The following is a 14,089-nucleotide window of genomic DNA, read 5'->3' as shown; positions in this document are numbered from 1 at the left end:
TTCAACCACAATGTTTAATGAAAATTCACTCTGAAATTGGGCAAGACGCTAGTAAATTGTGGGGAACAGTGCTTAGGGAGCTAGGCACATTCCGGATCGTGGCAAGCTCCCTAAGGTGTGGAGGTGGCGGCGAAGTGGAGGGTGGAGGTGGAGGCGGAGGCGAAGTGGAGGGTGGAGGCAGAGTGCACAAATCGTTTGGAGGGAGGTAAAATGAAATTTTTAAGAGATGAGTTAAATGATAGTTTAATAAAATCTATAATTATTGGAAGGAAAATAATAAGAAAAATGAAGAGAATAAATATAAAAAGTGTAAAATCCTTATTCCGAAAAATTCGCATGTCTTGGACCCATATTTCGAAAGGTAAGCTAATTGAATCCCTTATCTCGAAAGGTCAGCGAATTTAAACCCATATTCCGAAATTTCTCATTCTCGACTTAGTTTGTGTGGGTTTCAACTTTCAACGATCGAACCTTCTCATCCCATGGCTTCGGCCGACGACAATCGCAACCGCCGGCGCCACCCCGCCGCCCACTTCACTGGATTCCTCCACGCCGCCGCCGCCAACCTATCCTCTTTCCTCCCTCCCAAGGGGCAATATTCTCCGCCGCCCTCTTCCAAAATCCACCTCCCTCTTCTCTTCCCCAACTCGGCCCTCTCACTCACTTCACCCTCCGATTCAGCCTCGCCTTCGAAAAATCCGCCGTCTCCGCCTTCCTTATCCGCCAAGACCGCGCCCTCTTACGAGACGGGCGCGGGATTCCCCTCCACAGTTCGGATTTCGACCGGGAAAGGCGGCGGCCCGGCGTTCGTGGGCCAGGTGTTCAGCATGTGCGACCTTTCCGGCACCGGTTTGATGGCTGTTTCGACTCATTTTGATATCCCTTTCCTGTCTAAAAGGTATTGGTCTCAGTCTCGGTTCGTTGACATTCAGTAATCTTCCGTTGAATTATTTGTTTGTATATTTTTAGGTTTTCTTGATAGACAGAGTTGTGGATTTACTGGTTTTATTAGTGCATGGTAAAGATATCCTGGAGTTGTTGCTGGACTGTTTTCGAATAAATTTAGTTTCTATTTCTACACTGGGATAAGGATAAGCGGAACTGATGATATAGAAATTACCAGGGCTAGGTCACCGTTGGTAATTTTGGATTTAATTGAAGAAGCTGGTATTGAAATTCTAATGTGATATGATTGAATCCTGATGTGGGATAGTGGGAGTGACTTGAGCAATGAGAATCTGACTGCTTTCCTGTTTTTTTGGCACCAAAGTTGGAATCCTTGTTGGTAACTAAAGTGAATGGGTTTCATTTGAACTGCTGCTTGGTTGCCCTGTAATTTTTCCTTCATATATGAAAGCTATGGAACTGAAATTGTAAGCAATCATATTTTACTATACTGAGTATAAACTAGTTAGAATGATGCAACAATGTTAATTTCTGTGGGATTAGAGTTTAAAAGAGATTCTCTTAATTAAGAATTGAAAAAAGAAAACAAATGTCGGTATGGTTATTTTTCTGAACAAAGAAGAGGAAGCAAAGCCACAAAGGTGAGAAATGACTTCTTTTAGTCCTTGAGCGAATGTAAGTGTTCCCAATCGTGCACCATCAGTTTCAATAAAATTATTGGCCTCGTCACTAATTGTCTAGCACTAGCACTGCTATTGTTAATGACACTAGAATTGCTTCTTTTTGAAGTCTTCATGTACTTTCCACCTTACAAGTAACTAAGGTGATGTGATTTTCAAACGCTTCATAAACAACTGAAAAAGTGAAAATGTTTCCTGTTTGTCAAAGTAATTTTGAACCTGGTTTGATTGGCGCCAGTGCCTTGTTTTCCTGGTGCTTTCCTGCTAGAGCATTTGGAATTGGAACTGGGAGTGGATTGGCTTTAGTTACTATGCACTGTTTCATCTATTCTATACAGCTGCATGCATATTTACACTTGCGGCTTCAATTTCAAGCACTTCCATGGGAGTAACTATGCCTTACCTCTTTCCTTGCGTTTGAACACAAAAACATACACAATTCTTCTCCAGAATATTTTCCGTAGTGATTCCTGAGATTATGCTGACTTGCTGATGCTGAGAAAATTAAAGTTTTAGTCAACCTGCTTGAGTCTCTGAACCCCCATTATCCCATTATTATTGTGAGACACTCCTTTTTTTCCCTTTCACGAATTCATTTGCAGATATGCATCTTATCCTTATCATCTTTTATGGCAGAACACCAGAGTGGCTAAAGAAGATATTTGCAGCAGTGACTAAAAGTGAAAGGAATGGTCCTGTATTCCGTTTCTTCATGGATCTCGGAGATGCGGGTATGAAAACTGCTCTCTTTACCTCGTTCTATTGTCCCAGGAAACATATGCTCCTATCCACCCATTAGCTCTATAGAAAGGTTTCTAGTGAAACAACACTAGCTGTTCCAAGTTTTTTTCATGTTTAGTGATTTAGTTCTTATAGCATGGTGCTCAAATTATTTAATTATCATTGTTTTCGCCCTTGGTGATTTCCACTTTAGATGTAGCTTGAGTTGATGAAATCTCTATTTCACTGTGGTCCAGTTTCTTATGTAAAAAAGCTCAATATACCCAGCGGGGTGGTTGGTGCATGCCGTCTTGATATTGCATATGAGCATTTTAAGGTACTAGCTCGATCAGTTTATGGATCTAGTCTTAATTAAATGATTCATCTAATTGCAGAACTCACCCAGCCTTCTTTTTTTGTTGGTTAAGACCAAACTTTAGTTTCTTTAATGGTATAAAAATCCAGTTGATGCTTTACGTTCTTAGGTTCTGTTGAGAAATTCCTACAAACGTATTATATCACTACCAATGGTGATTTTTATAAAAATCGAAGAGCACAAAGCTATTAAAACTATTCCAATTTCTTAGTTTTAAATGCTTCTGATGTTTTCCTGCAAGGTGTAATTTGGAACTCCTTCAACTTAAACTTATAAATACGGACTTATGCATGCGTTATCATGACCTCTCCATTTTTCTTCTTCGTGCATGATGTTTTTTTTGGGGAGAGGGAGACAATATTTATATGGAGCTTTCTAAACTGATATATTTGCGAACTTTTCATGTGCAATGCAGGAGAAACCTGATATGTTTCAATTTATTCCAAATGAAAGACAGGTTAGACCCACCTACAAGCTCTTGTTTAAAACTTGTTTGAAATTGAATTGGCACAACATTCAGTTATGATGTTCTAAAAATGCAGTTACCATTGACTCCAATATGCTGCTTTCAGGTTAAGGAAGCTAACAAACTTCTGAAAGTATTTCCCCAAATCGATGGTAAAAAGAAAGTGGAGGGTGTTCCTGTCTTTAGTGCTCAGAACATGGATATTGCTATTGCAACAATGGATGGCATCAAGTGGTGAGTAATGTTTTCTATGTTTGTTTGGATGAGAATAATTTGCAAGGAGTTCTTTGTTAGTATGCGCACTAAATAAATCTTTTGTGCATTAGTGAAGCTGTCACAATAATATTTGTCTTTGATGCCTCAGTAATCTCTCTTTCGTCCATATTCCAAAAAATTCCTAATATCTTCCATAATTACTTCATTAGGTTTCATTTTGTTACTGCATTTCAAATTTGAGATACCCCTCAATAATTAATACGTTATGATCAGCTAAAAGGATTCAATGTATCACTAAGTTTTGTTGACTCGCTGTAAGTACGACTTTTGGGAAATTCAGGTGTCGTTTTGCATGTAACTTTTAACCCATTCGTGTAATTTGTTTTTTGTTTGGAGTTCATTCTGACACCCATTGGCATTGCCACCCTATGCCAGGTATACTCCTTACTTTTTTGATAAAAAGATGCTAGATAACATTCTTCAAGAGTCAGTAGATCAACATTTCCATGCATTGATTGAAACAAGAAATTCGCAACGGCGACGAGATGTTATTGATGATAACCTGTCAGCAGAAGCTGTTGAAGAGATGAATGAAAGCATGTGGGATCCCCCAGAGGTACAGATCTATTTGTCTAGTGCTGACCATTTGCTAGTTGGCTACAAAATTTTAAGAAGCCAACTATATAATAAAGATTATATTGAAATAGGAATTAGAAAAAATCCATCTTTTCTGTAAAATCATAACTTGTGCTGGGCAATTGGCCAAACCCGAGAAAACTATACCACTAAGACAACCTTCTGCTGTTAATTTTGGTCAGATTGCACTCCCAGTGTGTACTAAATCGATTACCCTAGTCAAATATTATCATGCATATGTTATTGAGTACCTGTGGCTGTGAATAAATGGATCTTCTGTCTGTTGCTGCTGCTTGAAAGGTTCAGGAAGTCCTAGACGAAATGGGTCATCCTGGTATACCCTTAAGTGTCATCTCAAAGGCTGCTGAGATTCAGCTTCTATATGCTGTTGACAAGGTTATTCTCGGTAACAGATGGTTGCGTAAGGCCACTGGAATTCAGCCCAAATTTCCCTACGTGATCGACTCCTTTCAGAGAAAGTACGTCCGAAGCTCTGTATTCTTCTGTCCTGGTTGAATGTTTTTTCTGGAAATATTAAAACAGCTAATTTACACGTTTTGCTGTCTCATAAGCACATACCTTTTATTTATTCGCCTAGTTCCTTTCATATATCTTTTATTAGTAGAGATGCCAGAAGCATATATGCCCTTTTTTATGAATGTGTGTTCGTTACTAGTCCCCTTTGTGAGCTATCTTATTATCGCCAACAGTTTTTAATTTGTTTTTGTTTGTCGGTTTGTGTGTGTGTCTGTTCTCTTTCTTTCCTTTCTTCTCATTTTGTTACTTTCCACACAAGCTTCCTACCCAAGGGCAACTTTCACTATGCTTGAAGAATTGTGTGTGTGTCTGTTCTCTTTCTTTCCTTTCTTCTCATTTTGTTACTTTCCACACAAGCTTCCTACCCAAGGGCAACTTTCACTATGCTTGAAGAACGACTAAATGAAAATGAGAAATTGTCTTACTCGCATGAATATAACACACTATCTTCTTTTATGTGAAAGTAGTAAGGTTATGAGATGTGTGAGTTTTGTCAACTGTGATTTGTAGTGCAAATAAATAATATACTGTTGATTTAGGTGTAAAGTCCTCGCCCTATCAGGAACCCCAGTTTGACATTTATTTGATGGTACGATGGCATGGTGGAAGTCGTCACATTCTGACACTCTACAAACAAAAAAACATCATACTTTCTTCTTGTTGAGGAGGGTGTTTCTCTCGATCCATTACATAATTATGTCAATTATATCATGCTCATGCTCTCTCGCTTTATATACATATTTCATATCATGTATCCTGCTGCAGGAGTGCTGCTGCTTTTCAGAGAGCTAGAAATCCATCCCACTTAGTTTCTAACTCTGAGTCTGAGGAAGATGCTCAACTTACAAAACCCAACTCTCTAGTGGAAACGAATGACAGTACTCGCCATAAACAACAGAGGCTGAGTTTCCAGTTCCCTTTCGGAGATTGGTCTAGTAATCCTTGGTCGAAGCAACACGAAGATCAGCAGAATCCGTTAGGCGCAAGGTTTTCACCATCAGCCTCCATGTCAAGAGGATCTTTCTTAATTATTTTCTTGTGATTTCGAGCAATCCCTTTGTAATAAACTTTATCTAATTTCCGTGCAGAGATCCTAAGAGCACCAGGCAACACAGAGATCAAGAGTTGCAGTTATCTCCATTCCTCCCCAAGATTACAATGGTTGGAGTCTCAACGGGAGAGTCGGGCAAGATACAGAAGGCCAACTTAAAGAAGATGATGGATGATCTGACGAAAGAACTAGAGAAGGCGGAACAGGTAAATCAAGGTGGCAACGAGGCAACGGCTGATGAGAGGGATCCTCTATTTGTGGCGAATGTCGGGGACTACTACTCTGGTGTATCAAAAACTAGGTCAGCCAGGTGGGTTCGAGGGGGATCTTTCTAGAACCTGATTCCTTTTCGTGTTTTTTTTTTCTTCAGTTGTGTAGGATTAAATGATTTTATATGTAGAGTAGTATGGAAATACTTGTGATTTGATGAACACGGTCCAAAAGTTGGCCGAAATTTTGGTTTCTTTTCAACTTTAAATCATGTGAAATAAGTTTTTTTTCCCTTTAGTATAAGTTGTTTCTTAAATTTGCCATTTCTTGAGCTCTTGAAGACTGTATTTTCACTTAATAGATTCGTCTTCCCGAAATTATGTTTAGGATCCGCCACCAATCATTTAAGTCTGAAATTATGTTTTGGATCTACCACCAAAAATTTAAACCCTTTTTGAGGACATAATATATAATGAAGAAAAAGTTGTGCATGAAACAGGATTTGCCACTGATAGATTCTAGTAATATTTTGATACTTTCCATTGAAATGCATATATGATGAACATTTTGGCTCTTAAACTGCTACTGATTGGCTACTTTTTGTTGGTTGACTTTTCATATTTTCCACTACAAACCAACGACTTTGACTCGAGTCTTGATTTTTTTAATGAAAGGAGATAAATAAATTTTTAATAGGAGTACTCCACAAGCATCTCTCTGTAAGGCAACATCCAACAGCCACTTCAATAAAGTGATCGCAAAAATCTCAGAAAAGTGCATGAGATCAAGTTGAGCAACAATTTGTTTTATTACTCCATGTAATTATAGAGAGTGATGAACAGGAGTATTTTTTTTTTTAACATGTATCTCTATACTTTATTGTAAATATAATTAGACTTGGATAACATAATTCTTATTATTATTATAATTAGTAGTACTACCACAATAATTTATTTATTGCCTAATTCATGTTACTACAACACTAATATTTTGATATTCTTTTAATTATATCACTACCATAACTGACCTAATTTTAACCAAAATAGCAGGAGGCATACATCAAAATATGATTAAAGCAGTATATACACAATGCATTGGTGCTGATTGAATTTTTGATTAATGATCGATTATTTCCTAATTTTAAGTGATTTTATCAATTAATTCTATCTTAATCTTCGAAATTTATCAGTTTTCTCTCAAATTTTAGGAATTGTATATCACAATTAATCTTTTCAACTTACTAGTTCTACTGCTACATATATAATCTTTTAAAATAAGTCATACCATACAACACCAACTTACAATTCTATTTAATCTTTTTAACTTGTATCAATTAAATTACTTTTTAATGAGCAAAATAATAAGTAATAATCATCCGAAACATCATAACATGACTTCTCAACTTAGGCATACAATTTAATACTACCTGTTTATATGTCCAATTTGAATTTGGTCATAATTCATAATTTTACTCAATAAGACAAAGATATGATTAAATTGAAAATTTGAATAGAATTAATTATTAATCCAAAAACTTGCAAATGTTTTTAATTTTAGCGTTGAATGTAGGTGAGAATAGGTGGCCCCAAACCCAATCTCTGAATTTGGGGGCTATCACTGTCCCTCCCTCTAGTTGATATGGGGATGGCAAAGTGAAGAACTAAAGATGATTCATGGATATTAATAATTATCAGAATAGGAAAATGTTGGTGCTATTTTATTTTAATTTATATACATAGAAAAGGAGCCTCTCTTTTTAGCCTACAAAAGTATTATTGATTTTAGCTGCCTGACTGCCTCACTTTTTATAATTTGTTCAAAGTTGGAGACATAAACCTTAAATAAAATGATACACAAATTGTATAAGCTATCCTATCCCTATCCATATAACACGTACTACTAGTAAAACACTATGATGATTATGAACTAATGATATAATTTGCATGTAATTGGCGCTCTAACTGCCATTGTCCATAATATGTTAATGTAATTATTTTCCAAGCATTGTAAAACAACTAAATAAGAAAATTCATTAATGACTTTTCACTAAATCTACGTGGCTGCAAATAAGTGTACAGATTGAAGAACCTAAGAGAGGAATGAAATAATCAAAATCCCCAATATTATAATGCATGGCAAAGATAGTTATCTTTATAAATTTATTTATTCTAAAGATATTTCCAGTCATGCATAGTGGGTACTGTGGATTGTGGAATCATGTATTGATTCCAAACATAAAAGATTATTCTTTAATTTCTATCATATAATATTGTTAATATTACTAGGATCTCCTTCTAATTTTAGGGTAATTATGCGTAATCTTCTACATATCTGGATTACTATACCAGCACTACACACTGTCTATTCACCAATACATCCATTTTAGGGAAAAAAAATACTTTAGTGATATCTCTATAATTAGTTGTGGCATATCAATCTACCCACTGATATAATTGCTATTCTTAATTATAACAAATTTTGATTGGGGGTACTAATTAAACCCAAAACACATATGTATATACAAAAGATCTTTGCTCCTAAAGATTGAAACCAACCCCATATTCTTATTGCCCATTATGAGTTGTGTTAAGTCTAAGTTGTGAAAAGATGGCCACCATTCCATGAAAAAAGGGCAAAAAGAATATGGAATAATTAAATGGCTATGGTGCCACCAATATCACTCCATGATTTAAAATGGCTCCTTTTTGACATTTCCAAAAGTCAATTTAAAAGGCTAGAGATTCCACACCATTAATAAAACCCTAGCAAATATACATGCACATGAGATTCCCTATTTTAAATAATAGACATATTTTTATTTTAAAGGGTTAACTGCCTTAAAAGTTACCAGCTTTCACCAAATTTCGGCTTTTCCCACAACTTATAAAATTGGCGTGTAAAGTCACAAACTTTGTCTTTTGTCGCCGATTTCTACAATGGTTTTTCCGGTCAATGAGTAAGCTGATGTGTCGCTTTTAATTGACGTGGCGGGTGATTTGACCAAAAATAGTTGACGGGGCAATGACACTCAATTTACTATAATTTACACTTAAAAAAATACACTAATAATACACTAAATTAAAATTACACTCTAAAATTACATGCCCTAATTTCACCCCCAAACACTTTCACTCCCAAACACCTTCACTCCCAAACGCTTTCACCCCCAAATTCACTCTCCAGTTTGGTCTCCGCCGAGGACGCCGACTACGCCGACGTGAAACAACCAGAGTATGACGGCGGCAGAGAGAAAGGTTTCTTCGACATGGAGATGTGGCCGGGTTTCTTCCCGGACAAGCCGAATCCGTTCCCATAAGTGTATCTTTGCCCTTTTTACTGCAAAAGCTTTGGTTGGTCCCCACTTTGCATTGTTTACATTATCTTGAACATGCTTTGCATCGATTTTGATTAAATTTAAGGTTTAGAGTTGATCCCCAGTTTGCATCAATTTTGTTTAAATTTCTTGGTCTCCACTTTGCATTGTTTAAATTCGTTGGTCCCCATTTGGTTCTGTTTTTTGATTTTTTCCATTCATTTTTCAATAAGCCTTTTGTGCTTCGGATTTACCATGGGGGCATTTCATTCCAGATGGGAAGATTTGATAGAAATACATAGGTGGGGAAATGTGGGAAGGCAGTGGGTTTGATCCAGATAGATTTGGTTACTTTGACCTAGTGGAGGAACTGAACAAATTAGGTTTAGATAGTTGGGATAGAATTAGCTTCAAGAGAAAATGGGGAGTGCAGCAAATTGATATAAAAGGTGATGCAGAGGTGATGTTAATGCTGAAGTTTCTAACCACAGTTAAAGATCAAGTATATGATGTGTATATATGTTGTTGGTGGGAAGAAGGGTGGGGGAGACACTATAGGTGATGAAGCTGTCAAGCATCGAGTGGTTGAATTTGGGTCAGTGACAAAGACTAATGTTGAGTCTGTGAATAAGAGTAAGTGTATCACAAAAAGTAGAAAGGAAACAACTTCAAAGGCTGGCAAGTTAAAATCAGTTTTTACCCAAAATATTGTGGAAAAGAGTGTTGAAAGCAGTGTGAAGAAGAGTTTGTTCCAGTCTTCCCAGAAGTCAGTGGTTGAAAGTGTGGGTAAAAGTGTGGGAGCTAGGAATTCTACAGCTAAGGATGCGGGTAAGAGTGTGGGAGCTAGAAATTCTGCAGCTAAGGATGTGGGTAAGAGTGTGGGATGTAGGAATTCTGATGCTGAGGATTTGGGAGGTAGGAAACCTGATGGAGCTCCAATTGTTTCTGTGGGAATGAGAGCTAGACCTGATGAGAGTGTGAGAGATAAGCCTGATCAAAGTATGGGAGTGGGTATGGGATATGATAGTGAGGATGATGAGAGTTATATACCATCTTCTGAAGATGAGGAAACTGATGATGACATGGAGGCTGAGGAGTTAGTGTCTGAGGATAAGGAATACACATAGGGAAGGAAGAAAGCAAAAGAAAATAAAGAGAAAGAGTTTGTTGTTACTGATGACATGTTCTATGGCCTAGTCAGGTTGCAATTACTCAACCTGGCCTCCTGCTGAGGGGTACCCGGTTGTACCTCCACCTGTAAGGAAGATGTTCGGTAGGCCCAAGAAGGTGAGAATGAGAGATCCATTCGAGAAGGATCCAGCCAGTCCCAATAGAATGAGGAAGATATGTGTGATGACATGCCAGAAGTGTTTCCAAGAAGACCACAACTCCAGAACTTGCAAAAACGATCTAGTTGAAGTGCAACCTAAGCCAAAGGTATTAAACTCTAGTTTTAATCAACTTACGCTCTATTTTATTACTAGTTATTACTAACACTATAATTACTCAACTTATAGGCCAAGATGGGAAGACCTCGCAAGACACCATCTAATGCCGAAAGTGGTACCACCGCTATTACGGGGAGAGCTGGAAGAAGGGGAGGCCGTGGAGGAGGCCGTGGTGGAGGACGTTCTGGAGGAGGTGATGACTCAATTCCAACGCAGCAAAGCTACAACAATGGTTGAAGATGTTGAATGTGTATTTGGAAGAAAACAATGTTTTTTTTGTGAGCACCAAACTATGTCTTAAAAATGTGTTTTGTGAGCACCAAACTATATGTGGTTGGGTACTAAATTATGTGTAAACGATGTGTTTTGTGGCAGCAAACTATTATGTGTAAACAATGTGTTTTGGGTACTAAACTGAAGTTAATTCCATATTTTTCATCAAAAGCTTTACCATAGCTTCCCCTTGCTATTATTTTCTTCTTCTTCTTTGTTGGACAGGAACTCTTAATGTACCATAGCTTCCTGGTTATATTTGAACTCATACCTCAATGCATTTATAGGGAAAAATAATTACTCAATGCTGTAACAAAGGGATAGAGTACCAATAAGTTATATTTGAACTATAACTCAATGCATTCATAGGGGAAAAATCACTACAATATTCTTGGTTCCGTAGTGTAGTACATTGGAGTTCAACTTGCATAGTCTACTACAATCATTGGTTCTATTAGATAAGCTACGTCAGTATCCAAATGACGATACATAAAATGCAAATGACAACCTTTAAGTTCTGGTTTTGACAATGCAAATCTGCGACAACACCTTGGAGTGCTTCAACTTCAGTGGTTTTGGAACGAACGCTCTCGTCAAGTGCATCCTGCTTAGCAACTCTATCTCTCTATGCCCTTTGCACGTTGTCCCTATCCATCTTCAATTTTTTTAAAAAGTACTCTTGATTCGGTGAAAACGCTGGATCAATCCAACGAAAGAATTTACAATCGTCCTCCTTCCAGACTTGGCAACAATAGAAGCGTCGTCCGGGATTGGCACCCGTATTTGATGTCACCACATCAGCTTCAAGACCGTGATCACAGACCACTGCCTCAAACCTCGGCCAAGTCATTCTGCTCGAAGACCGCGAAGACGTGGACATCCTACACCAAAACCACAATCCTGAACTATTAAACCAATTGCACATTCAAAACCACAGTCCTGAACTATTGTGCCAATTGCCAATTGCACATTCGAAATCGCCCAATCCAACCACAAATCGGGAACCACAAATCGGGAAACAAGTTTATTCAATCCAACCACAAATCGGGAAACAAGTTTATTCAATCCAGAAACAAGTTTATTCAAGCCCTAAACAAGTTTATTCAATCCAGAAACGACAAATTGAACCCTAAAACCAACATAACCCTAAATCGCATATTCAAAATTCGGGATTTCAAATGTGATGTCTCAAAAATCGGGATTTCAAGCCCTAAAATTGAAGCTATGATCTTACCTTGTTAACAAATGGTAACGAATTGATATTGCCCACGTGATTACGGGTGAATCGTTCACCACAGAGGGAAGAAAAATCGAGATTGAAGTGGGTGGATGAATTGCGATTTGTAGGATGATTCAATGCCTATGTTTGATTTTGGGAATTTAAACCTAATTGCATACTTAGCGATGAAAAGCCGTCGTTTTAGGTGTTCAAAGCGACGTCGTTTTACGATTTTCCGATGACATCCATGCCAACTTTCAGGCATGCCACATAGGACACTTATTCACCGGAAAACACAGGGTCGGGTCAAAATGGGAGATACCAGCAACCCGGCAAAGTTTGTGACTTTACATGCCAATTTTATAGGTTGTCGGAAAAACCGAAATTTAGTGACTTTTAAGGCAGTTATCCCTATTTTAAAACAAAATTATGCTTGGGTAAAAAATCTAAGAACTTTCTTGTGCATGAATGCTTAACAAATCTTGCTGCAAACTGATAAAAGGCAAAAAGTAGAGAATTCTCATTCTTCTCTCCCTCTAAACACAATTATCATTATATAAGTGCACAGTGAAACTCACACATAATATTGTACTAGTATAGTTTTTATTTACAATTAAAAGTCAGCGCCAAGAAAATAAATCTTTCCTCGTACATAAGCAGTGATCTGATGGATGATGACTGGGATCTCCACGCCGTGGTGAGAGGCTGCGCCGCCAGCTCAACAACCACTACAGTCGCCACCACCGCAGCCGTCGATGCCCCTTTTCCACCTTTCCATTGCAACGCCCAAAACCCCTTCGATTTTTCTGTGGATGTCAGAAACGATCCTTTCCAAGGTTTGCGAGAAATCTACCAAGAATTCTGCGGCGAGGATCCGCCGCCAACCTCCGCCGCCGCCGCCAGCGTAACGCCCTCTCCGCCGCAAGCGCATCAATATTTCATGCAGTTCAAGCCGCCGCCGCTCCGATTGAATATGCCAATTCATGAAAATGTACGGTTTCACATAGGCTCTTCCCATCAAAATTATCCGGCCACGATTCCGCCGCCAGTTCGGCCGCGGAGAAGGTAGCTTTCTCTCTCTAGAAATATCGAGGAAGAACAGAATGACTGATTTTAATATCTAGTTTCGTTTGCACAGGAAAAATCTGCAGATGAAAATGGTGCGTCAAATGACACAAGAAGAGCTCTCTGCCGATTCATGGGCGTGGCGAAAATACGGCCAAAAACCAATCAAAGGTTCTCCATATCCGAGGTTTGGCAGGAAAGATAAATAAATAAAACATGATAAGAACGAACATTTTTTATTACATTATCTATCCTACCAAATTGCCCGGTATATTACAAATTTTGAAATGTTGTTATTACAGAAACTACTACCGGTGCAGCACATCGAAAGGCTGCGCCGCGAGAAAGCAGGTGGAGCGGAGCCCGAACGATCCGGAGATCTTCGTGGTCTCGTACGCGGGCGAGCACACGCACCCGCGCCCGACCCACCGGAGCTCGCTCGCCGGAAGCACCCGCGCCAAGCTGGCTTCTCCGCGGCCTAAACCGGGCGGAGGCGGCGGAAATGGCGCGCTTTTATCTCAAAAGGGCCCGATGTCGGCGGCTGCGGCTTCTTCCTCTTCGTCGCCGGCGGCCCTAGCGAGTTTCTCGCCGGCCACTCCCTCAGTGGAAGGCGAAGGTGTGGCGCAGAGGGAAGACGTGAAGATGGGCGAGGGGGAAGACGGAGGCGGAGACGACGACGAGAATATAATCATGATCCCGAGCGATATGATGAACGATGATGACGACATGTTCAGTGGATTTCAAGATTCCGATGGTCACTCCAGCGACGAGAATATAAATTGATAGGAATCAAGGACAAGGAATATCTATCTTCCATAAACTATTTCTACTATAATATATTCTAATTTGTATCTTAGCATTAAATATCTGTTTCTAATTTGTAGTACATTAATATTTGCTGAGTTTATTTTTGGACTTGTCGATATGTACCACCACCAGTCCACCACACTAACTTATTAGACTACTTTAATTA

General features: G+C 38.6%; 2 protein-coding genes across 3 annotated transcripts; both read left to right on the top strand.

Moving 5' to 3' along the window:
• The first annotated feature begins 425 nt into the window (after positions 1-425).
• On the top strand, positions 426-6,095 carry LOC121783574. 2 transcript variants are annotated; one of them, XM_042181689.1, is made up of 9 exons: positions 426-898; positions 2,223-2,317; positions 2,564-2,643; positions 3,098-3,139; positions 3,255-3,382; positions 3,800-3,980; positions 4,307-4,479; positions 5,303-5,524; positions 5,626-6,095. In XM_042181689.1, exons 1-9 carry the CDS (start codon positions 483-485, stop codon positions 5,921-5,923), a joined length of 1,635 nt encoding a protein of 544 aa, XP_042037623.1. In that variant the 5' UTR covers positions 426-482; the 3' UTR covers positions 5,924-6,095. The 2 variants fall into 2 exon arrangements, with proteins under 2 accessions (XP_042037623.1, XP_042037622.1); XM_042181688.1 differs by having other exon boundaries at positions 4,301-4,479.
• A 6,479-nt stretch (positions 6,096-12,574) lies between these two features.
• Positions 12,575-14,089, top strand: LOC121783849 (probable WRKY transcription factor 27). The gene is made up of 3 exons (XM_042182025.1): positions 12,575-13,116; positions 13,190-13,303; positions 13,419-14,089. The coding sequence occupies exons 1-3, from the start codon at positions 12,719-12,721 to the stop codon at positions 13,897-13,899; spliced, it is 993 nt and encodes a 330-aa protein (XP_042037959.1). The 5' UTR covers positions 12,575-12,718; the 3' UTR covers positions 13,900-14,089.

This window comes from Salvia splendens, chromosome 21, assembly GCF_004379255.2.
Source record: "Salvia splendens isolate huo1 chromosome 21, SspV2, whole genome shotgun sequence".
Classification (NCBI taxonomy): domain Eukaryota; kingdom Viridiplantae; phylum Streptophyta; class Magnoliopsida; order Lamiales; family Lamiaceae; genus Salvia; species Salvia splendens.
Note: the sequence above shows the minus strand (reverse complement) of the source record. Positions and strands in the feature narration are given on the sequence as shown.